Raw genomic sequence first — 22,995 nt, forward strand, 5'->3', positions numbered from 1 at the left:
TGTTGACATGCAATATTTGAATACAGTATTTCCCCGAGTTTCGCGACACTCGAGTTACGCGAATTCGAGTTACATGATTATTTTTTTTAACAGTTTAGAAAAATATTTTGCAATTTTTTTTAAAGCTTTAGAACATTAAAAACCAGAATTCCCCATTTTTCTACACCAATTACATCAAATACGTAATAAATTGCATAAATAGGTATATCAAATATATTTTAGCTGTAAAAGGTGATATTTGACTTACGCGAAAATCCAATTTACACGAATGTCCCTGGAACGCATTATTCGCGTAACTTGGGGAAAGACTGTACTTTTAAATAAACAAAATCAAAAGTAAGACGAAACCATCTATTAGACCATGTTCATTATTTACTAAATGGGTTACTTTCTTCTAAAATAAAATAAAAATAAAAATAAATCATAATACATCAAAATATTGAAAACTAGCCGTCAAATTAGCTGATAAAACATGTACCAATCTCTAGCAACACAAGTGAGTGCTCTGTGTAATAGAAACTAAAACAAAATATCTACAGCTGTATTCACTCTCGACAATAGCACGTTCAATGTCCTTTCTAATAGTTGTGTTAATTTGTTCTACGATAAGAACAACACTTGAACAACAACCGCAGCTTTGAACACGTTTGAAACCGTCACGATCGACACCAAATGAAACTACCGTTCTCGCGCAGCCCGAGCCGTCACACCGCACTGGACCTTACTTCCAATCGATTGTACACAGACTAGCGCTGTGTGTTTGGAAGCGGTATCATACCGGCAATGTGTAACCTTCCGCCGATCGGGCCACAGCCCCAAACCCCCAAACGCACACAGCCCGATTTGTGATAACGATCGAGACGTCACTGCCACACACCTGTTGCGGCCTAACGCGCCGCTGGCATAAGGGTGAGGAAAAACTGTCTCGCGGGCAACAACACAGCACAATTACCAACCCCCTAATAGGCACACACACACACATGCATACGCACACACACACACTTGCTCGGCCATTCAACTGAGTCACGGAATGCCGCCGCACTCGGTGTGTGTCGCGCAACTCGCGCTCCGGTGTCCAGTATTTGTTCGCCGATTAGCAGTGGCGGTCGTCGTCGGTTTAGGGCTTTGGTTTCCGGACCGGACCGCTGGTACGGTGGTAGTTACCTTTCTTCCATGTGTGTTTCCAAGTACGCGGGGAAAAGTCCAAAGGAAAGCCTCACCGGAGAAAGTGATTTGATCACGCTACACCGATCTGCGAACCCGATCAGATCGGCGGTGTTCTACGACGAGTCTGTGTGCTGTGCAAGTGTCTGTTAGTGCCATTTGCCGGTTGTGCGGGGGAGTGTTGAGCATTAGAAATTTCCGCATGCACAGTGTGAGAAGAGTAAAGTGAGACAAAAAAAACGGTTGTTGTTTTTCAACCCCAAACCCATTAGTATCGTGTCAGCAGCTCTCCAAAGTGTGCCCGTGTGGAGGGGTTGCCGATCGCAACGAGCACGTAGTTGGAAGTGGGGCTCGCGAAAAGACGACGATAACACAGCCGTTAGATAGCACGAATAAAGGGAAAAATATTACACTGCTCTGTGTGCTCATGTGTGCTCATGTGTGCGTGTGTGTGTGTCCACTTTCGTGATAAAACCTAACCGAGCCGAGTGAAGTCAGTAGCAACTGTGTGTGCTGTAGAGACGACGTCTCATCATCTCGTTTCGCATTCGCAACTCCGTTGAATCGTCTTTTTTTCTCCTGCTCCACGATCATCTTCGCCTCGTGAGAAGTGAACTGTGAGACGTGTAACGAAGCCAACCGCCCCCCGAAGTTTGCGCAACATATCAACGTGGGTGGGTGGGAAAACAAAATGAGCAGCCATGGTGGTGGTGGTAGTAGTACCAACAACGAAGACGACGTTGAGGAGGCAATCCATCAGTCGTACGCCCGGCCGAAGAAGCAGTCGACGCACTTGAAGCCCGCTGGTGATCGCGTTTCGTGTGACAGCGGTATCTCGCTGGAGGATCCGGCGTTAATCCACACCCCGGCCAACCAACCCCCTCCCTGCACGCTAGTGCGCCGCCCGAAGGGTAATGGTGGTGCCGCATCGTACGTACGGCGGCTAACGCAACTGTTCGAGAACCTAACGCACGACGAGCTGCGCCAGGAACAGGAACGACAAGAGCAACAGTGTACCATGGGCACCTTAGCACCGCCGGGCGTGCTGCAGCAGGTTGCCGAGGAGTCAACCACACCGGAAGTGACCGAAGACCGCCCGACAGCGCCACCCCTCCTCCAGCTCCGTGCAGCAGTTCCGTGTCAAGTGCCGATCGTGGTGGAAAGTGTGGTGGAAAGTGAAAATTGCCCCGCCGCGAGTGAAGCGTCGAACGATGCGGAAATTGCACAAGACGCATTAGCGCCGCTGCTGCCGGCCCGTTCGCGCAGGTCCAATTTGGAGGCCAGCGCGGAAGATCGCGTTATGGCGATGAGTGTGCGTGCGAGTGGTGGTGCGGCAGTGGGCAAGAAACGGCTCAGCCGACGACGTCAAACGTTGCAGGGTGCCGTTGGTGGTGGTGGTGGTGCAGGAGCGAGGGCACTCGGTTACACTACGCCCGAGCAGAGTGATAAGACGGATGGGGAACAGTGCTACGACTACATGTACGATGACGATGAGTTCGATACCAGTGATGAGGAGGAGGAGGGAGAACAGGCACCAGCAGTGCACCACCCGGACAGGGCCATTGCGGGAAGGTAGGTTCACTTTCACACACACCCACACGTGTGATCAAACAAATCCAAAGATCTGATAAGTTATCTATGACTAACGCGTCGCCCCAAATCGAGGTCGCACATCTACAGAGGTAGTGAACAAGGTGGTCTCTGTTTTTTATGGATATACAGCTGCGTTGGAATTAGTTTTCGGAAGGGTAGAAGGTAGGGCGCTTTAAGCTTTCTAAGCAGTTGCTTGCCTCTGTTTTCGGTGACCATGATAAGAAGGCGTGAAATATATCCTTGAAGTCAACGCATTCCATTGCCGACGTTCCTACGAACACTTGCAGTACACGTAGACACCCTCGGTTTTCTATCGATACACGCTTGATATCTTCCCAGAGATAACTGACACTTGAAAACACAGGGTGCGAACAACAGTTCTACTAGTGTATCCAACCCGAGTCGTATGACTTTAGCGCCAAACAAATTCTAGATAATATCGGGAATAGTTTTTTTGATGGTCGCCCAATCAAAACTATGTAGGTGAAGGTCATCGCTCACTCCAAGGTTACGTTCTGTGGTAACCTATGTTGATGGTTATAGCAGTAATTTTCGTTGGAAAACTGTTATTACTATTATTTTTGTGATGATTATGTTGTTTTACGTCATTCGACGTTACAACTGTGTTCTTGACTACATATTCTTGTACCAGCTTGACTATGACTGTGTCATTAATGGTAAGCGCATAGCAAGAAAGTCAATCCAGACTATGGAAAGTTCAATCGATTCGAAATTTGAACATATGATGAAGATATTGTTAAGTCGTACTCTAGACGACTCAGGCACAATGTACTCTAATGTATCAGAAATAGCTAAGAAAGTTTGTATCATTATGACTTTGAAAGTCGCAGATTGTCCTGATTATACAAGTTCATGTGAGCGTCCCGCAGGAATTGTCGGTTGATCACAGCTCCCTTTCCAGTTGCATTCAATATTCCGCGAATCCTTGACTAAGCGAATTGACTTCATTCAAAAGTGGTAAATACTACTTTTTCGGTTTGTGTCGTGAACGTCATTTTAAAGTTTAAAGCTAGAGTGACTTTCTAGCAGTGTCCAAAATTGATCTACAGGACAGCCCAATCAAATGCCCATCTCTTTATGTTTGATTGGAATTATTTAATATTGGAAAGTTTGAATACTTTCCCCTCTTTAATACGGACCACGGAACCGATAATCACCGCAATTTCTCGCAATGCAAAGCTTCCTGAGTGATAAGAAAATGAAGGCCAACCGACTCCAACACTTGTACGAGTGAGATATTACAGCCATTACGAATAGCTAACCCTGAAAAATTGGCAAACAAACAGCTAATTACAAAACTATAGAAGGTCAGAAAGTTGTCAAAATCTCTTGTTATAAACATGTTAAAATAATTCTGGTAAACATAATAAGAATATACCAGATTATAATTGGAAATGTCCGCTACATCTTCTCTGGAAATTCCTACAAACTAAAATAATTTTGCAGTTCAGTTGCATCTGTTTGTTAACGCGATTTATGATGTTAAATACATTTATTGGTGTACGCGAGTTCTAGGTGTTGTCATTAGTAAACCACTCTTACAGAATTTCCTATGTTTAATTATTGTTTCCCATTGATTTGGTTGTTTTTTGGAAATTTTTGAGCTCTTGTCACGATTTATTGACAATTTCTTAAATAATTTTGAATTCGTTCAAATAATTTTGTGACTTCGTCCAATCGTTGTTGAGATCGTTAAGCAACGCTATACGCCATTATAAAATCAGTTGTGTTTTCTGCTCTTTTCCGAAAAGAGACAAACATTTTTAGTTAAAATACAATCAGAATTTCAACAGGACAAATAACATTCTGGAAATTACACAGCGCTTCAGACGGTGTAAATAGACATGGGACTATACACAACTCTGTACAGTCATATTTTCTTTAGCTATTATGCCACTGATTACACTGAAGGCTTTTGTTCGTGTGTCCAAAGTAGAAGCGTAAAACCACGTCGTTAGAAAGCATGAGTCATGATAAAGTTATTTTCAAAATTATCAACCATTAATAAAATGGGCTCATTTTGGTCGTGTTCCATAAATATGCACAAAAATTCGCAAAACTATGATAATACATCTGATTCGGAAATTCCGGAAGCGCAGTAGTAGAACCTCCTGCACTATTCCCGCTCACTACGTATGGGAAGAATACTCAACACGACCACTTTCAAACTGACTCGCTGCAATTGTCGTTATGCAATTGTCGTAATGCGTTCTATCAGCGCCAGCATGAATAATTCATCTGGCTCGCTGCATGTCAGCCTGCGAACTAGTGAGGACTGTGTGTCCGTTTCTCAGAAATCTAGCTCCCACCAGACATCGTCGCCGCCGCACAGTGAGCTCCTAAGCCGGGTAGCTCGGGCGTGCACGAAAGCAAACTTCTCACAGTTCCACAAAGAAATCAAACTCAATGACAGAGAACCAGTACCGGCAAGCGGGGCCGTTGTGCGGTACCGGACCCGGAGGTCAAGCGATCAAAGTGAAATCAAATCGGTTTGCGCATCGCGATTCTGGCGCGAAAGCACGCACCTCTTCAATTTGCGGAAGAACTTGAACCTAATGACCGGCGAGTAATAGAATAGGGAGAGCGAGAGAGAGGGAGAGAGAGAGAGAGAGAGAGAGAGAGAAGTAGCACGTACTGCAGGAAGGAAGGCTCATAGTAGACACTGAGTCATCGAAACAGTCGCTGTGCCACTGCGCTGAAGAACACAACGGAACAAAAGGTTGAAAAGAGAGTCGCACTATGGGACCTTCCACACATATGCTGCTTTATTCATAGAAGTTGCTGGATGAAATAATTTATTACTATATTTAGCTTTTACTTATCGTGGCTCAGATTAATGTGTAATGAAGACCCAACCGAAAAAAAAAACAAAACAAAAAGTGTTTATTTGATTAATTCCACCACCCAGAGAACCGTCTCGCGGAGTCCAGTATTTCCAGTAGACCTGTAGACAGCCTTCTCGCATTAGTTCTCGATAAGGGAAAGCAACGGAACCGCACATAACAGTTTGAGCGTGTGATTAAGCCCTTACGAATTTGTTTGTTTACTGTTGCATCGGGGATTCCCCAAAACTGTGTCCGCTTATCGTGTCACTTCAAATTTTGTTCAATGCAAAGACTCCGACAAAACAAGCAAACTTCAAACTTCGAAATCATGTTTTGTGTTTGCAGTGAGGGCGAATTCGGCGAAGGCCCGACAGTGCCGGACGAGATTTCGGAGGCTCACAACATGCTCGTGCCGGGCGTAGTGGATCGGGGCACGCCGCACTACGAAGAGCACGACGAGTTTAGCAGCAGTTCGTTCGACAGTGACTCGGAAGATGGGGAACCGTTCGCGGTGCGGCCAGATTCGAACAGTTCACTCAAAACAGCGTAAGTAGTTTGCGAAACCGGGGTAGAGAGCAGATGTGCTACTAACGAGCGTCTTATTCTCTCTTCCAAAACACAGTCGCGTATCAAGCATTCTACAGGAGCTGTTGGCAAACGAGGCGAACTACGTGCAAACGCTTGGCCGCGGGATCGAAAACTATGTCAGCATAATGGCGGGGAAAAACCTTCCCCCGGGACTGCGGGGCCAGAAGTATCACATCTTTGGAAATATTGAAAAGATTCATAACCTTCACCAGAACCAGTTTCTGCCGATGCTGGAGAGCAATCGGGCTAGCATAGCTGGCATTGCGGAAACGTTCATCTGGTTCCTGGAGAATGACAAGTTCTACTGCTACATCATGTTTGCGCTGAACCGTCCCAAGTCGGAGCGAATATGCAACAAGAACTTGGACTTCTTTCAGGTACTTTCGACGACACAATTAATCCTCATATAATGTGCCTTACTACAAGGAATTATCAACTCCACAGCGTCGCCAGCAAGAGGTGGACGACAAGCTCGGCCTGAACAGTTTCCTGCTGCAGCCAATCCAGCGGCTGCCCCGCTACAAACTCCTGCTAGCCGAGATCAACAAGGAGATCCTGAAGCAGCTCGAGGACACACTGCTGGAGTCGGTCAAGGACGAGATCGGTATCCTGTGCAAGGCGGAGAAGCGGCTCGAGCGCTTCATCGACATCGTAAACGAGGCGATGAGCATCAACGACATCCAAGAGTGTTATGAGGTGCGTATATCCTCATGGAAGGGTGCAACCGTTTTTGCGTGAACAACAGTAGTCGAGCTTTTCAGCAAAACCAAGAAACAAATTACACCAATTGTTTGTGCGTGCGTGTGTGTGTGTGTTTGTGTGTGAAATTGGCACGTTTTTACCAGACGGAGACGTCCAGACGGAGCTCATGAATCAGTGCCTTGCGATCTCCGATCTCTTCAGCAGTCCGCTGCACGCTCCGATGGTGCTGATACTGCGTCCCCATCAGGATCATAATCCCTCGAAACGAGAACCTGTGAGTGAGGATACTGGACACTACTAGGGCCCCGGTGAATTGCAAACTATGGGAAATATGGTTCTAAGACACTTCTACCACACTTGCAAAGGAATTTTTACACAACAAAAACTAACATGGGCGCAAGGATGTTGCTACAACTCTTTCCCCTGTGGTGATGGAGCAATGGGGCACACTAATCTAGCGTACGCAGGTAGTTAGGTTTTGGGCGGCGGGGTTTTAGGTTTTTACGTCTCCCATCTACACTAACCAGGTGGCTAGAAGCAACAAAACACAACAACCCACAATAATTTCTCCAAGATGTTTGCTGATGTCTTGCTAATCAAGCTGAGTCTCGCCTCTTCCAGATTAACCTGTTTAGTCAGGGCAAGTTCCGGAAGATGTTCGAGGTTGACATCTACGATTGGGACCATCGGCGGCGCTATCCGGCGAAGCTGTTCCTGTTCGAACGGAGCGCCATCTATGCGGAGAAGGTCAAAACCCATCTCGAGTACCGCGGCCGGTACGACGAGTCGGAGATCGGCATGCACAACGAGAACCGCAACAAGGTGTATCTGTACGCGAGAAAGCGTGGCATACAGGAGATCGAGGTGACCTGCGGCGACATGAACGAGGCGCAGCGTCTGTCCACACACGTCGAGAAGATGATGTGCGAGTTTGCGGTGAACGAGCGTGACCGCATCAACACGATGGTGCGCCCCCGGATACCGAGCGTGATGACGATCAATCGACGCAGCGTTACCAGCATGATGTCCGGCACTGGTCCTGTGAATAGTATGCGTAAGTGAAGGATGGCCAGTTCGCTGGAGTCTTTGCGAGAATGTGTAAGAACAGCTATGTATTTTTCTTTTTGCAGGAGAAAGCTACGAATCCACCTCACAAACCACCTGGTACGTTAGCTTGTAGGAGGTGTGTCTGTGTGGCTTCCGCCAAGCTTCATCTCGGAACGGCCTCTGTGCTCTGTTTTGTGCCCTGTTTAAAACCTCCCTTACCTCCCTTTTATTCCTACCAATCATCTCGTGTACATACCGCCGACCACTAGCTTAAGACACCTATTTCATAAGCGACGCTCGACTCATTTCAAACCCCAATGCCATTTTGTGGTTTGCAAATAAAATTAAGTACCCAAACGAATTGCCAAACTGACTGGATGTTTGTGTATGATTGGAAGCTACATACATCATTGTCGCTCTGTTGTTTTGTCCATATTATTATTCGCTACGTTGCCTTATCCCCGAGCGTAGTCTCTGTGTGTTGTATTCGTACATGGGTTCGCTGCTGCAAACGTGTTGTGTTGCATACGGAGGTAAAATGTATGGTGCTGGAGAGGTATTGTAATGTACTCGCTGCGGGTCACGCACGTCTTAACACACCGTAAGCATCTTCCCACAGGAGCACCGATAAACCGATCGCACAGCTTGCAATTATGCAGAAGAACTTTTGCCGAATATTGGCCGCTAACAGGCGCTACTACTTCCACGATTTGCCGCAAGAGATCGCGTCCCGTGTGGCGGAGTTTATGCGCGTGTACGATCGCATACTGCATTTCCACACCAAGCGCTTGTACGAGGATTTGTCACGAGCCGACATTGGGATCGATGAGGTGTGCGAGATGTTCATTGGATATTTTAAGGTGCGTTTTTAATGCCTTTTTAGCCTAAACAGTTGTTTTGATTATTTATAATTGATTACTATATTTCAGGAAGGTGTTTTTGATGTCTACAATGAATATATAAGACTGTTCAAACCAGCAGCGGAGATTTTGAAAAATGTCCATAAAGCAGCGGTAAGTTCATCAGTTTCTACGTATCAGTTTCATACGGATGATGAGACAAAAGATACAACAAAAGATCTCATAAGCGAGACAGTCGGTTTTTGGAAAATATAAACAAGGTTCCGGTCATTTATGTTACACAGACCTAGATAAAGTTAAAATTTAAAATCTCAATTAGTGCGATGTATTAGCTGTCGTCTTCAGTCAGCATTAATTCGAAAATATTGTCCAGACATGATAGGGAAAATATCAATAATCAAAACTTTTGTTACAATTCTATGTTCTCTCTTATCCAGGTTTCACAGTACAATTACCATCAACATTGTTTTTACTGAAGGCATGTTCCGGTTCGCTTAAATTTACGTTTTATTTGGAATGAGTGAAATATTTCATACGTTGCGGGTGAAATATTTCACACAAAGTGAAACTTTACAATTTGTATAACGGTTTGAAAAGACAAGTATACCAGTTGTGCTCGCGGCTCACCATGGAGCAGTTCTTTGCAATATGTTGGACAAATCGGTTTGGAATGTTTGCTTCATAATTTCAGTGTGATCAGAACTAAAAAAACTGGTTAGTTATGAAAAATTTATTGATGAAACACATTTTACATACAATTTATTTGCATTACATATTTTCAAATAAATAACCCAGCCGCATTGTTTTGAGGCATTTTTTTATCCAAAAATAATAATTATATTGAAAAATAAACTATATATTGAACTGTACATACTCATCAAGGTTTTTGTGATGAATTTTGTAGGCAGTACAGATATTGGTACAGCTAGCAATTAAATGGTTTAATTTTTTTGAACATTATAATGGTTATCTGTAACTATGCAGACTGAGATATAGCGTATAGTTTCAATTAAGTGCAACATAAAAAAGTCGCCCTGAAAATGATATAAATCTTCATCGTATTTAAATTCAATGACCCATTTCACAATGTACCACGCTCAAACTGCCAGCCAATCACTCCCTTCCATCTTTTCACTTACAATTCGCATGAAGCAGCGCCCCGCCGTAATTCAATTTAACGCACGTCCGATAAGCAATCAATCGATAAACTAACATATATCCCATCTATCAATCTCTTAAGTAGCCACGATTACCGCCACTCCCTGCACGTCCCTTCGCTCCCCGGAAAATTGGAGCAATAACAGCTTATCGGGCACTTTTTAATTGCAGCGCTCCAGCATTACCGACAGCATGGTCGCACCGACGATGGATGAGTTTACCTTCCTGAGCGTGCAGCACTGGAACAAGCTGGAGCACTTCTTCCAGGCCCTGGTCGTGCAGCTGTCCGAGCAGCTCAACTCGGGCCACATGGAGCATCAGGACCTGTTTCGGAAGCTGGCCTACGTAGAGGTGCAGGTTGCCGGCTTCCGCAAGCTGCTCTTCCAAAACTATCGGCTCTTCAACATGGACGAGAAGATATCGCCTGCCAAGCTCGGTCTGGTGCTGTACTCCGACCGGGTGCGGTATGACAACGAAACGATCAGCTCCCACCGGGTGCTGCTCTGTGACCGTGCGGTCGTCTGTGTTAAATTCCATTTCGTACGGGTAGGAGCGACAGTCTGTTCTGTCTTTTATTTCGAAGCTGCACTAAAGCACTTCACTCTTTTCAATGCATCACATTACAGGAATTTGGACGCCAAACGGAAAAGTACACCGGGTTTGCTTTTATCGACCGCTTCGGGCGCGATGGACCGAAGATGCCCAACGTGCGGATTAGCAAAAAGTCCGAGGTGCGCCTGAACGTGGTCCAGAACGAAGCCAAACATCCGATTGACTTTGGCAATACGGCCAACCGGGACAAGTTCTACGGACAGTACTGCACGGTGTTTGCCCGGCACTCGTAGAACGGAAATTGGTTTTAGTATAGCCTGTAGCGTATAACCTCTCCCTTGTACCCCAAAACAAACTCGTAATAAATTCCCCGTGTTAGCAGTCTTTCTACTGTCATTCCCCAAAAAATCCCCGGCGAAATCACTATCAAACATTCTTCCAGTGTGCAAAAATCGGCATTCGTCGAAACCTATATCTGCGCCGATGAGTCTACGCCCGTTTGCTACATTCCTGGAAGCTATGCAAATTCCAATCGATCGCACCTAAACAGTTGTGTCAATATAAATATCACAAGAACCAAAAAAAAAAAAAAAAGCGCACACAAATCAAATAAATAAGCGCCCACCCTGTTCTGTGCTCAGGGCCCTTTCTGCTTCGCCGCATATTGGACATCTATTATTCGCGCGTTTGATAGAAAGCCACACAGATAGGTAAGTGGTATAAAAAAATGCCTTCTCGCGCAAGATAACGACCTCGACTTCCCCGTTTAAGCCCTACGACGACGCTGGCAGCCGGACTTTGATGTGATCGATTACGGACAGCCAGTTCGCTATGTACCATTCGACTGAACGGATGCGCGACAGTTGAAGTGTTCGACGTCGGTGAGTTCGTTCGGTCAGTTTTTATCGGTGCCCGAGGTGTGAATCGATGCCGTTATCTAATCAAACGAGCTGGACAGTTTCCCTCACTTTCATCTAAACTCCAGCCTCTGTGCGTGTGTGTTTGTGTGCTCCCAGTATAAAGCGTTTGTTCTCTAGTTTGTGTCGTGTCTATCAAAAAGCGCTTCAAAAACATGCATCCAATACGTCCGCCAATTCCACCAAAACCACGGCTACCTACAGCGGCGGGACACAATCGAGACTTTCGGGACAGTGGAATTTCCGTTTCGGATGACCCGTCCGCATCGACCGATTCGCTCCGGCAGCCGATTAACACCTCCGATACCAGCCCCGCCACGCCCACACCCGGCACACCGAGCGCAGTGCGTCAATTAGCGAGTCGGTTTGAGTCGATCGCCCTGCGGCTAAGCAGCCCAACCCTACAACGAGCGACGCTCGGAGACTCGGATGGCGAAACACCGCCACCAATACTGCGCAAACCATCCACAACGATGCAGAAGCTGCAGATGACGGTCGGGAGCAGCCTTGCCGTTGGCAGTAAGGCTAAGCCACATCCAATCCTGCGCCCGTCGGCGCACGATCGTACCCACATTTCGCGCCGAGCGAGTGCCATCGCGGAAAGGATATACGATGCAGTGTACGAGAGGTAAGACGCGTGAGTCACGGAGCTGAAGTAGGTAAACATCGCGGTAGTACGACCTTCCGCGCACTGATAAGCTGATAGTTGGCGAGCGATAACGTATTGCGCGTTCTGCCACCAGGGAAGGTACTCCCGAGGGGGGAGGAAATTTACAATCAATGGATTTATTTTCCATTAAAACGCCCGGCCGCTCTCTTTTTCCCGATAATAATCCCGGTGAATCATTGTCGCAATCGGGCAGGGCCTGGGCGCGTGCGTGGGCTAGGGACTAGTTTGCCAATAGCAGACATTATGCCCGTACCGAGTACCGAGGATACTTAAAATAGATGCAGGCAGGCGCGTGCTATCAGCTTTGTCTGTTTTTTGGATAGCATTTGATTGAAAAAGGATCAGAGAAGTGATTCATCGCAGGAGATCCTACTTGATGACGTCGCAAAGATATTGATGTTTGATGCCGTCTGCCAGTAGCACTGCATGTGACTGTATCTGGCAAAGCACAATATCAGAAAGAAACATTGGAGTAGATTTAACACCTATAATATATAAAAAATGTTCCAAATATCTGGACATATCAGTCCAAAAAGTTCTGTCACATCTAAATCAGAACCAAAGCCTTGACAGAGAAGATGACGACAATTGCCAAAGGTAAGATACCGATTTCTTGGATTGATCGGCTGAACTTACTTTTGGTATAACAATAATTGTATAAGAGGGATGTTGTCATCCAGAAACAAAACTTAGGATCGTTCTTGTGTGTGGACGAATAGTGGACAATTAACCACAAATAGCAGTGTTACATATCACGATTAAGCTCTGGGCTTCCAGGTCTGGCAAAGCAATGTGTACATGTATTGTGTCTATCGTGGGTACTACTGCAATATAGTAACTAAACTGCAATCCCAACTGTTTCATTTACCATAACCATAGCGACCTTAAAATCCGTAAGGTCAGCAGACTTCATTAGGATTAGTTTTTTTAACTGTCCCATTCTGAGCCATTGCAATAAGAACTTATTTGCTTCATAACTTCAAAGTCTGCGTTCTATAGGGACGATCTGGAAGGGAATTGAACTATATTCAGCCTTCCAGAAGGCTATGAGTCTAAGCGTGTAAAAGGATAAGTTTGTGTTCGTCTCCACGACGAAGTAAGTCCTATAGACACCCGAAGCATATGAATGCAGCGATATGTCCCGAAAGTAATTTCGAGAAACTTTAATAACTTTGACCGATTAGTTTCGTTAGTTGATTGCTACCACCCACAGTCGTATGTAGTCAGATAGTTGAATTGTAGAAGAGCGATTAATGACGAATGCAGATATTTCTCTGGTTCTGAAGCATCTCTCATTAATAGCCATCCCCATCTTGTGTACCTCTTCAAACAGAGACCGTCCGAAAATTCAGGATAAAGAACATGCCCTTGACGAAGAGTTAGAAGATCCAACCTCCACCGATGGCTATTCTTCCTTTGAGTCATCGTGAGTACATGCTTTCGATGTCCGCCCGTAGTCTGCTTTCCTTGTGTCTCCAAATGTTATGCGTCCCAATGTGTTTACGCTTTCGTTCCTTGGTGCAGTGAATGGTCGGGATTCCCCAGTCTTGCTTACTAATGTGTGCACGTCTACATCCGCTAGAAATGTTTGCCTAATTTCGTCACCCCCCTTTCTCCAGCTCCGATGACGATGATGATCAAACAGCACCGGACTATTCCACACGAAATCGCTACTACTCGATAACGCTGAACCGGGAAGAGTCCTCCCCAGTGTACGACATGATCGTCGAGGAAGACCACATTCGCAAGGTGATCAGCGAGCTGATCGAAAAGGAGCAGAAGTACATCGAAACGCTTGACCAAGGCATCCGCAACTACGTGCCGGCAATGTACGCCCAGACACTGCCGGCAGCGCTGCGCGGTCAGCGCAACGTGATATTCATCAACCTGGAGGAGATACTGCGCACCCATCGGGATCATCTGCTGCCCGATCTGGAGCGGGCCGCCAATCTGTCCTCGTCGCCGCAAGCCTCAATCAGCAGCGGCCAGATGGCCGAGAAGGTAGCGGAAGTTTTCCTGCGCTACATCGAGAGCGAGCGGTTCTACTGCTACGTACAGTTCGCGATGCACCAAGCAGATTCGGAAGCGTTGCGGCTACGGTTCCACGACTACTTCCTGAAGATTCAGCACGATCTGGACGACAGGCTGGGGCTGAACAGTTTGATGCTGCAGCCGATCCAACGGTTGCCCCGGTACAAGCTGCTGCTGAACGAGATGGTAAAGGACCTGCTGAAGGATGACGATGGCAAGCGCACGATGAGCCGCAGGACGGCGCTGCTGTGCAAGGTGGACAAGCGCATCAGCATGCTGATCGATCGGGTCAATCAGGCCATCAGCGTGCACGACATTCGGCAGTGCAGTGGCAGCCAGGTGGCGACGGGCTCAAGCTTAAAGCATGGTTCGGATGTACCGCTGACGCTGATACTACAGCCGGAAGGCAATAGGAACCCGGTTAGAGATACACCCGTAAGTAGCAGGAAACGTTGAAGCAAACCTGCACTGAAGAACTGTCCCTAACCGAAACGGTGTTGTGCTCCCTATCTTACAGGTCAATCTGCTCTACCAAGGGAAATTCCAGCGTCTCTTCGCCGTCGACATCTACGACACGAACGTACGCCGCAAGTACAGCGGGAAGCTGTTCGTGTTCGAAAAGCTGCTCCTGTACGTAGAAATCGTTCGCGATCGGTTGGAGTATCGGGGCCATTTCAACGACAACGAAGTGTGCTACCTGGAGGAAGGCAAAAACCGTCTCATACTCTACGCCGGAGGACGTGGCATGCTAGAAATTAGCGTGCAGTTCGAAACAAGCACCGAGCTGCAACCGCTGGTAGCATTAGTGCACACGATGACAAAATCTGTGATATACGACTCGGTGGAGGTTCGTGTGTCTTCGCACATTGTGGAGAGCGTGGAAGAGGAGGAAAGTCTATCGCAAGATGTCACCAATGAAGCTGATAGTTGGTAAGATGAATGGAATGATCAATATCTGATACTTTTAGTAATTCATTCAAATCTTCATTCAACTTCCAGGGACGAACAGAAGCTAACCACATCCCTGGTCGATGCGCAACAGCAGTTCCTGGAGGTGTTGAAGGCAAACCGCAGCTTCTACCTAGACACACTCAGCATGGAGGTAAAGACGAAGCTAACAACGTTTATCGGGGCGTTCGAAGCCATCATGGAGCTACATCGCCGGATCCTGCAAGACCTTTCCCAACCGCTGATGGATCCCGACCGGATATGTCAGTGTTTTGACCGATACTTAAAGGTACGTTACAATGATCTCACACTGACTTACCTTGGCGGCATCTGAGCAGGAATGCTTCGTCTTACAGACTGATGTGTTCGATCCCTACTTCGACTACCTCCGTGAGTTCCGGAAGGCTACGAAACTGATACAACACTGCCAAACACCTTCGGTAAGCATCTGTGCTGCACCCTAAAGGAGGAAACCGCTTGCTAACCTTTCGTGCATCTTCTTCCTGGCAGAACTTTAACAACCGGGTCGCGCCCACGGTCAAGCAGTTCACATTCCTCTGCATCGAGCATCTCCAAGAGTACAGCCGCTACTTCAACGTGCTGATTGTGAAATACTCGGAAAACAGTACGCTCAACATCCCGATCGACACGGAACTCTTCCAGCGGCTCGCGTACGTGCTGGTGCATCTGAACACGTACCGCAACAATCTGACGCTCAACTACGAGCTGTTCCTGATCGACGAGCAGGCGGCGGGCTGCGGCTTTGTCTGCTACAACGAGCGTGTCGCGGTGTCGAACCCACCGAACCCGGCCGATGCCGGTCCGTGCCGGCTGTTCCTGTGCGAAAGGGCCGCCATCTGCGTGAAGGTGCAGGACGTGGCCGAGCACGACCAGCAGGAGGAACGGTTTGTGCGCGTTCTGTTCGTCGATCGGTTTCAGGGCCGCGGGGCACAGATGCGCCTGCGCAAGAGTAAGCGTGCGCTGCAGCGCCTCAACTTCCTGTTCGAGGGGCAAAAGTTTCGGATCGATTTCGCGACCGCCCAGGACCAGAGCACGTTCTACAGCAGCTACGTGAACCGGTACATCATGATATGATCTATTTGTTTCTGTTTCACACGGTGTTACAGCTGTGCAGGGAGAGGGGGTTTGTTCTGTGCATTTCCTGGACGCCTGGATCTACCAAATACACACCGAAAGATCTCAGACACAACCACACTGCTAGATGCTTCTCAGATCTCGATAGCGCCCTTTGCCGGTGCTATGACACGATGACAGAGCGGGCAGGTCTTGCGGGTACCGATCTCGAGCGGGCTGGCCAGATGGTAGCACCCGGTGCACTGCCACGCCCCGGTCGGATTGGTCAGTGACTGGCCGGACGCCACGCACGGCGGAAACCGGCTGCCGCAGCTCGGGCAGAGCGTGCTGCAGTCGGCGACCGGTGTCTCGCAGGTGAAGCAGCTGATGTGCTTCGCCTTCCCGTCCAGCGGGTCGTACCGGGAGAAGATTTCGATCGCCAGCTCCTCGTACTGCTGCCGGCGTGCCTCCGTGAGCGTTTCGAGCGATTCCAGCTTGATGAACGCTTTCGAGCAGGTGCCGAACGACCGGTCGGCACAGCTGGCAAGGGCGAGCAGCGCGTACAGCGCCTCCACCTCCAGCACGTCCTCGTAGTCGCGCAGCCGGAGCGCCGTCACCACGGCACTGTGCAGCAGGCCCGACCTTAACTGGCGCTGTGCCAGCAGCATGTAGTGGTACGCCTCCGCCTGGTGCCAAATCTGCTCGATCAGCACGGCATCTTCGGGGCTGAGCTGCGCGAGCACGACCGCTCTACTGCCGGCCGCCTGCACCGCCAGCTGCTTCTCGATGTGTTCCTCCGCCAGCAGCCCGGACAGCACGTACAGCTGCTTAATGCGCACGTAGTCCGAACGCTTGTCCGCCTCTGCCTCGGCCATCTTCACCAGCAGCCGGGCCGCGTCCAGGTACCGGCCCGCCTTGCGCTGCAGCTCGATCGCTTCCGGCAGCTTGCCCTCCTGCAGCAGCTGTGCCGCGTGCTTGCTGAGCAGCGTGTTGATCTGCGGCATCCGGTACTTCTGGGCCAGCTCGACCGCGAGCCCCCACTGGCGTAGGGCGATGCACGTCGACACGGCCGACTTCACATCACCGAGCTTCAGGTAGGCGGCCACCGACTGCTCGCACATCCCGACCGTCGCGAGCTGCTGGCCGAGCTTCGCCAGCTGCGGGCTCTTCTCCGGCAGCCGGTGCATGCACCCGACCAGCTCGTCGTACTGCTCGAGCGCGTACAGCGCATCCATCAGGCCCTCCGTGTGGTGCGCCCGCTCGTAGTACTCCTTCGCGCTGTCCCACGCCCGCATGCTCATGTAGTGGTGGCCGATCTCGCGCCACGCGCTCTCCATCTGCTGGTCCGAGATGCCGGGCCCGAGCCGGTACAGCTGGACCGTGCGAAACCAATCGCACAGCGTCTGGCGCAGCCGTATCGCGCAGTCCCGCCGGTCCACGTCCATGTACAGCTTTTCCGCCTCGTCAAACTCGCCGAAGAAAGCGGCTATCTCGGCCCGCTGCAGCGCCTCGAGCTGGATCGTTTTCAGCCGCTTGATCAGCTGCAGGCCGGGATAGTTGCTGCACCGGACGAACGCCGCCTCGGCCGTCTCGAGATCGAGCTTTTTGAGCGACGCTTCGGCCAGCAGCCGCCACAGCCGCGGGTGCGCATTGTCCTCGATGAATTGTTTCGCCTCGGCGATGCCGACGTGCGCGAGCAGGTCCTCGGTGTCGCGGAGCGACTTCACCCGCAGCTGCAGCAGATGCTCCTTCACGTTCGGTGTCGCGCCACCCTTCACAATGTCGTCCAGCAGGACGCCCGTAATCTCGAGCTCCTCGAAGTTACAGATGTAGCCGGAGCAGGTGATCGGTTCCTCCGGGTCGGCACCGCGCAGTATGTACATGCGCGTCTTCTCCATGATCGCCAGCAGCTGCGGGTTGTCCCGGGCCCAGCAGATTGCCCACACGTCCTTCCGCTCGATGTGCGCGGTCGAGGAGGCCGGTTCCGACTCGCTCGTATCGTCGCGCAGCGTTAGCGTCGTGAGCACGCCGTTGCAATCGATCATCGCGGCACGGGTCGAGTTGCTGTTGATCGCCAGCTTGTAGCTGCGTGCCTGCAGGTAGTGCCGATTGCGCAGCACGAGGTGGGGCAGCGTGTACTCGTGGATGAGACCACTTTCGCGCCCAACGAGCAGCAGGTTCTCCGAGCAGGCGACGCAACAGATCGGATCCTGGCTCGGGTCGAGCTTGGGCGGGATTTCGTTCGCCGTTTTGGCGTCGAGATCATTCAGCACCTCCAGGGCGGGCGTATCGTCGATGTGGTACTTTCGGTCGCGCTTCAGCTTCAGGTTAGCGTGCAGCGTTGAGGCACCCTTGAAGGAGAAGGTTAAGAGAAGTATTTTGAGCACATTATAGAGAAGTTACGGTAAAAATGTTTTAAAATGAGGAATACGTTACAGTGAAAATACGTCAATTGGTTCAAATATTACACTTCTTAATGTTTTTTGTAGCACGATGTACCACAATGTCTTACAATATTATGGAATTAGTAGAATAATAAAATATAAATAATCGATTTTCATTGAAATGTGGCAAACTACGACCACGCAACGAACACGATTGATATCCTAGAACTACAGTTATCATTAATACAGAGGTTTCAAGTCACTTTCGAATTTGCCCATAGTTTTTCACCAGTTCCAAGATGTTTTTGAACAGCTGTCAAATGGAGTATTTGCTTCAAAATGAAATTTCAGTTTCAACACATGATTTTCAACACATAACGAAGAACTGTCAAACTCAATCCAGCTTAAGCCGTGTTGAAAATCATGTTGGAGATATTAAAAATTATTGTGATGTGATAACAATGTTTACATTCGAAAGTGACTTGGAAAACCCTGTAAAAATTAAAATTCATTTTAAAGCAAATAAACCATTTGGCAGTTGTTGAAAAACATCTTGAATGCGGTGAATAATTATGTGCACATTCGAAACTGACTTGGAAAACCCTGTAAATTATTGTGATGAAAATACAATATTGAACAACTGTTGAAAATCACATCTTGCAAGCAATGAAAAATGTTGTAGACATTGGCAATCGTCTCGGAAAACCATGTAAACAAAGGAATAATGAAATAAACAAATCAATTAAATGAGTAATTAAATCAAGGATTGGAATTACTTAAAATAAAATTGTTAAAAAAATTACCAAAGAGTCAGACAATACAACAAAAAAGCTAAAACAGCTACATTACTATAAAAAATATAAATCAACAAATAAATAACTAAATATAATGTATAAAATATTGTAGGAAGCACTTCTTTACGAAAATACCTTTGGTGTATGATAATGCCAGAGCAGAAAATGATCCTTCGAGGCCACAATCACGTGCGATGAGTTCATCGTTATAAACTCGGGTCGTATGTCGATGTATTTCGCTAAAAAACACACCAGAGCATGTGAATTAAACGTTCAAGTTGAACTGTTCTCGTGCCACAAACACTCACAATCCACCGTCGTGCTGATCGAGTTGCACACCAGCAGCTGGTACATCAGCTCCTTGCCCTTGCCTTCGGCCACAATGCTAAACTCCTTCCCGGTCATGCGCGTTTCCACCGCCAGCACGCAGTGGTCGACCGACGCCGCCATCGACATCAGCGCATCGATCTGCTTCGCGTAGCACTGGTTCGAGTTGGTGTCCCAAAAGGTAACCGTGTCGACCTCGTCGCCACCGCCGCCGCCGCTCGCTATCGCTTCCTGGTAGCAAACGGTACGGTTGAAGTAGCACCAATTGTAGTCCGGCCGGATGTTCGCGAAGTAGATGAACGAATCCACCGACAGCGCGATGCGCAGCGATTTGCCCTCCCAGGAGAGGGAGGTGATTTCTTTGCCCGGAATTTTCAGCGTCCGAATGTGCTGCGCGGGGGAAGTTGTTTAAAACGCTTTTCAATTGCTCCGAACACCCCTGCCGGACACTTACCACACCGTACGGCGTGTAGAACATCACCTGGCTGCTATCCTTATCGCTGGCCAGGTTCGTCTTCATGCCGCACACCGCCAGTATCGTACCGTCGTGGTTCCACATGCACGAGATCGCCTGCAGGCCCGTGTCCACCACCACCGGCGCATCGTCATTCTCGTTGCGCATCAGCTGCATGCGCCCGTTCTCGTAGCATATCGCCAGCACCGGCCGGCTCGGCGAGGTGCCCCGGTGGAACCAGCACAGCCCCACCACCGTCACACTTTTCGCCGGCGTCAGATACACGCACTGCACGTGCAGCTTCATCACGAAGATGCCCTGGTTGTCGTACAGGTGCACCTCGCCGTTCTTGATGCTGAACAGCAGCAGCCGCCCGTCCGGGCTCCACTGCACCCCGGTCAGCGATACGCTCTTCAGCTCCTTGCCCCAGATGCGGTTGCCGTCGACCGAGCCAACGATGACGGTGCCGTCCTCGTACACGATGCAGATCTTCTGCCCATCGCCCGTCCACGCCATCCCCCTGACGGTGCTCTTCTTCCGATCGTTCGTCATTTCCTCGTACCAGGAGCCCTGCAAGCGCATCGGTAGTTGAGTCAACCTTACAATCTATACAAACGCACTCGGGGTTTCGTACCTTGTACAGCATCCACACCATGATGACGCCATCCTTGTCGGAGGAGGTGAGCTTCTGCTGCGACTCGTTCCACGTTACCACCTGGATGGCCGATTTGTGGCCCTCCAGCGTTTGGTTCATGGACAGGTTGCTCGCCTGCAGCGCTTTGCCCGGCTGGGCCGACACCGCCGTACTGCTGGCCTGCTCCAGCTTCAGCACCTTCAGCAGCCCATCCTCGCCGCCGACCGCCACGTACCCCTGGTCCTTGTTCCAAGCGATACAGTTCAACCGCGTGTTGTTCGGGATTGCAATCTGCGGGAAAGAAGCATACGACGAACCTCCGTTAGTCCGTAGAAGAGGGCAGGGAAAAAAACATGGCGCACGCACAGCAGAGCCGCAGCTGCTACCTTACCTTTTTGCTCAGATAAATAAACATTTTGCCAATGTGCTTGCACTTACAAATCTTAACCAATCGGTGGCGAAGCCACTCGCAAACAGGCAAATCACTTTTTTCACGGATTTTATTCCTTTTACCTCACAATGTTAACCCTCCAAAAACAGCCACCGACGCGCAGCGAACCGACCAAAACCGTGAAAGAAAGCCCCGTTGTGTGCGACGACCTGTTTTGTGTTGGTTGCGCAGGTTGCCATAACGACCGACCTGACAGTTCGATCGACGCACGACTGCACGCACACAGCCGAAGGGGCACAGCGCGCATACACGGAGCGAAAGAGCGCGCGCGAAAGAAGAGCAGAGCAAAAGGAACGAAAAGCCAACCTGGAGCAAAGAAAAAGCACTTGTTTGTAAACAAACGCACCTGTTGCGTGCGGCTTTCCCTGCTCGCTCTCCGCTAAACAGTTCGGATGCCAGCACAAGAGAGAAAAAAAAAGCTACAAACGCTTTGAATAGTTATTTTTGTAAATTAAGTGTTGTCTTTACGTTTACGGTTTATTTTTCACCTTATATTATTATCATGTTTGCATTAAATTGATTAGTTTTATATATATAAGTAAACGTTGTTTTATGCTGTCTCGCATGTCTCGGGTGTTCTTTTTTTTAATTCTTTTTTCTCGTGTTTTTCTTCTCCTTTCGTTCCATTATTTTTCTTTATTTTCTTTTCTTTTTTCTCTTTCATCGGTGGCTAAAATGGTCATCTTTCCAGTGCTTTTGGTGTGTGTGTTTTTTTTTCTGTTTTTCTCTCTGGCTGTATTTTCTGTTTTTCGTTTGATAGATATTGACGTTTTGGTTTATTTGTTTTTATGGTGTATCGCATTGTTTTTTTTTCTTTTCTGCTAGCTATATTAAAAAGAAATTTTTTGTTGAATTGCAACAGTTTGCGATATTTTCTTCTTAAAAAAAAACCTTTTTACCTTCAAATTTGGACGATTTTCAAATGTTAGCATTTTTTCCATTTTTACTAATTACGTTCATCGTGTAACACACGTTTCAAATTTGAAACGTTTTCCGGCACAGACACACGCCAGGCTTTCAATTTAATGAGATTGATTTCTTTTCCACCATCCTTCGTCAAGCCAGTAGTAGGTAATACAACGCCAACAGTAGGTGAGTTATGCTCCCGTTCGTTTCGGTACGGGCTAACAAACCCGTAATATTTCTAATCGCTAAAAAAAAATGCTGGGTTTTATCGCACCCACAACACACACATCATGCGCCAGAAATGCTGTTATGATTTGGTATTTAGTTTATTTCGTTACACCCCCTGGTCCTAGTCCTTCCTTCGCAGTGTCGCTCGCTTCCCTTCACAACAGTGTGATTTGTCCTGCATTCAAAATTTCCAGCAATTCCAGCAGTCAGCCTGTCAACTTTGTTCCTTTTCTCCCCTTGTTTTATGCCTGCCTTCCTTAACATTCTGAGCTTTCCTAGTGCCTTTCTAATTGTTTTTCGCTATTATACCTTTTTTCGGTGTGATTTGTTTGTTTGTTTTTTCGTAAATAAAAATCATTCGTAGAAAAATAGAATAAAAACTATGCCTTTTGAAAGATTGCTGTGTAAAGTTTTATGTATGTGTCTTTAATTTGTTTGTTTGTTAGGTTCTATGATCCTTCAGCCTGTTGTGTCACTCACTCTTTGCCTTTTCTATCGTTTCGACTTTTGCGCCGGCATTTAGATTTTCATCTATTTGTTGAATGTAAATATGTGTTATTTTTCTTATTTTCTGTTTTATTTTGCTTTATTTACTTTTCATTTCCTATTGCAGTTCTGCCTAACGGGTTTGTTTTGTTTACAAAAAAATCACTTTTCTTTTCTGAGC

At 48.0% G+C, this 22,995-nt stretch overlaps 3 protein-coding genes across 6 annotated transcripts; 2 read left to right on the forward strand and 1 right to left on the reverse strand.

The window, feature by feature from the left end:
• The first annotated feature begins 1,057 nt into the window (after positions 1-1,057).
• Positions 1,058-10,918, forward strand: LOC120902695. 2 transcript variants are annotated; one of them, XM_040311663.1, is made up of 10 exons: positions 1,059-2,736; positions 5,949-6,149; positions 6,226-6,568; positions 6,636-6,887; positions 7,515-7,947; positions 8,024-8,057; positions 8,560-8,800; positions 8,870-8,953; positions 10,130-10,504; positions 10,585-10,918. In XM_040311663.1, exons 1-10 carry the CDS (start codon positions 1,856-1,858, stop codon positions 10,801-10,803), a joined length of 3,063 nt encoding a protein of 1,020 aa, XP_040167597.1. In that variant the 5' UTR covers positions 1,059-1,855; the 3' UTR covers positions 10,804-10,918. The 2 variants fall into 2 exon arrangements, with proteins under 2 accessions (XP_040167598.1, XP_040167597.1); XM_040311664.1 differs by lacking the exons at positions 10,130-10,504; positions 10,585-10,918 and adding an exon at positions 9,238-9,612 and having other exon boundaries at positions 1,058-2,736.
• Positions 10,919-11,338: 420 nt separating this feature from the next.
• LOC120902832 lies at positions 11,339-16,286 on the forward strand. Of its 2 annotated transcripts, XM_040311868.1 has the most exons (7): positions 11,339-12,055; positions 13,431-13,523; positions 13,717-14,563; positions 14,646-15,058; positions 15,128-15,365; positions 15,433-15,516; positions 15,587-16,286. In XM_040311868.1, exons 1-7 carry the CDS (start codon positions 11,583-11,585, stop codon positions 16,169-16,171), a joined length of 2,733 nt encoding a protein of 910 aa, XP_040167802.1. In that variant the 5' UTR covers positions 11,339-11,582; the 3' UTR covers positions 16,172-16,286. The 2 variants fall into 2 exon arrangements, with proteins under 2 accessions (XP_040167802.1, XP_040167804.1); XM_040311870.1 differs by lacking the exon at positions 13,431-13,523.
• LOC120902831 (WD repeat-containing protein 35) lies at positions 15,085-21,394 on the reverse strand. Of its 2 annotated transcripts, none has more exons than XM_040311867.1 (6): positions 21,182-21,394; positions 20,744-21,034; positions 20,110-20,679; positions 19,637-20,045; positions 19,464-19,567; positions 15,085-18,501 (listed from the first exon to the last, which is right to left on the reverse strand). In XM_040311867.1, the coding sequence occupies exons 2-6, from the start codon at positions 20,861-20,863 to the stop codon at positions 16,306-16,308; spliced, it is 3,399 nt and encodes a 1,132-aa protein (XP_040167801.1). In that variant the 5' UTR covers positions 20,864-21,034; positions 21,182-21,394; the 3' UTR covers positions 15,085-16,305. The 2 variants fall into 2 exon arrangements, with proteins under 2 accessions (XP_040167801.1, XP_040167800.1); XM_040311866.1 differs by having other exon boundaries at positions 21,135-21,394.
• Positions 21,395-22,995: the final 1,601 nt, after the last annotated feature.

Source organism: Anopheles arabiensis, chromosome 3, assembly GCF_016920715.1.
Source record: "Anopheles arabiensis isolate DONGOLA chromosome 3, AaraD3, whole genome shotgun sequence".
NCBI lineage: Eukaryota > Metazoa > Arthropoda > Insecta > Diptera > Culicidae > Anopheles > Anopheles arabiensis.

Excerpts from the sequence above, each read along its gene's own strand:
- LOC120902831 (XM_040311866.1), bottom strand. The coding sequence starts at position 21,158 with ATGTTTATTTATCTGAGCAAAAAG. Across the intron at positions 21,035-21,134 it reads TTATTTATCTGAGCAAAAAG|ATTGCAATCCCGAACAACAC; the intron begins GTAAGGTAGCAG and ends TCTTTCCCGCAG. Across the intron at positions 18,502-19,463 it reads GGCATTATCATACACCAAAG|GGTGCCTCAACGCTGCACGC; the intron begins GTATTTTCGTAA and ends TTCTCCTTCAAG.
- LOC120902695 (XM_040311663.1), top strand. The coding sequence starts at position 1,856 with ATGAGCAGCCATGGTGGTGGTGGTAGTAGTACCAACAACGAAGACGAC. Across the intron at positions 8,801-8,869 it reads TGTTCATTGGATATTTTAAG|GAAGGTGTTTTTGATGTCTA; the intron begins GTGCGTTTTTAA and ends ACTATATTTCAG. Across the intron at positions 10,505-10,584 it reads TTAAATTCCATTTCGTACGG|GAATTTGGACGCCAAACGGA; the intron begins GTAGGAGCGACA and ends ATCACATTACAG.
- LOC120902832 (XM_040311868.1), top strand. The coding sequence starts at position 11,583 with ATGCATCCAATACGTCCGCCAATTCCACCAAAACCACGGCTACCTACA. Across the intron at positions 15,059-15,127 it reads ACCAATGAAGCTGATAGTTG|GGACGAACAGAAGCTAACCA; the intron begins GTAAGATGAATG and ends TTCAACTTCCAG. Across the intron at positions 15,366-15,432 it reads GTTTTGACCGATACTTAAAG|ACTGATGTGTTCGATCCCTA; the intron begins GTACGTTACAAT and ends TTCGTCTTACAG.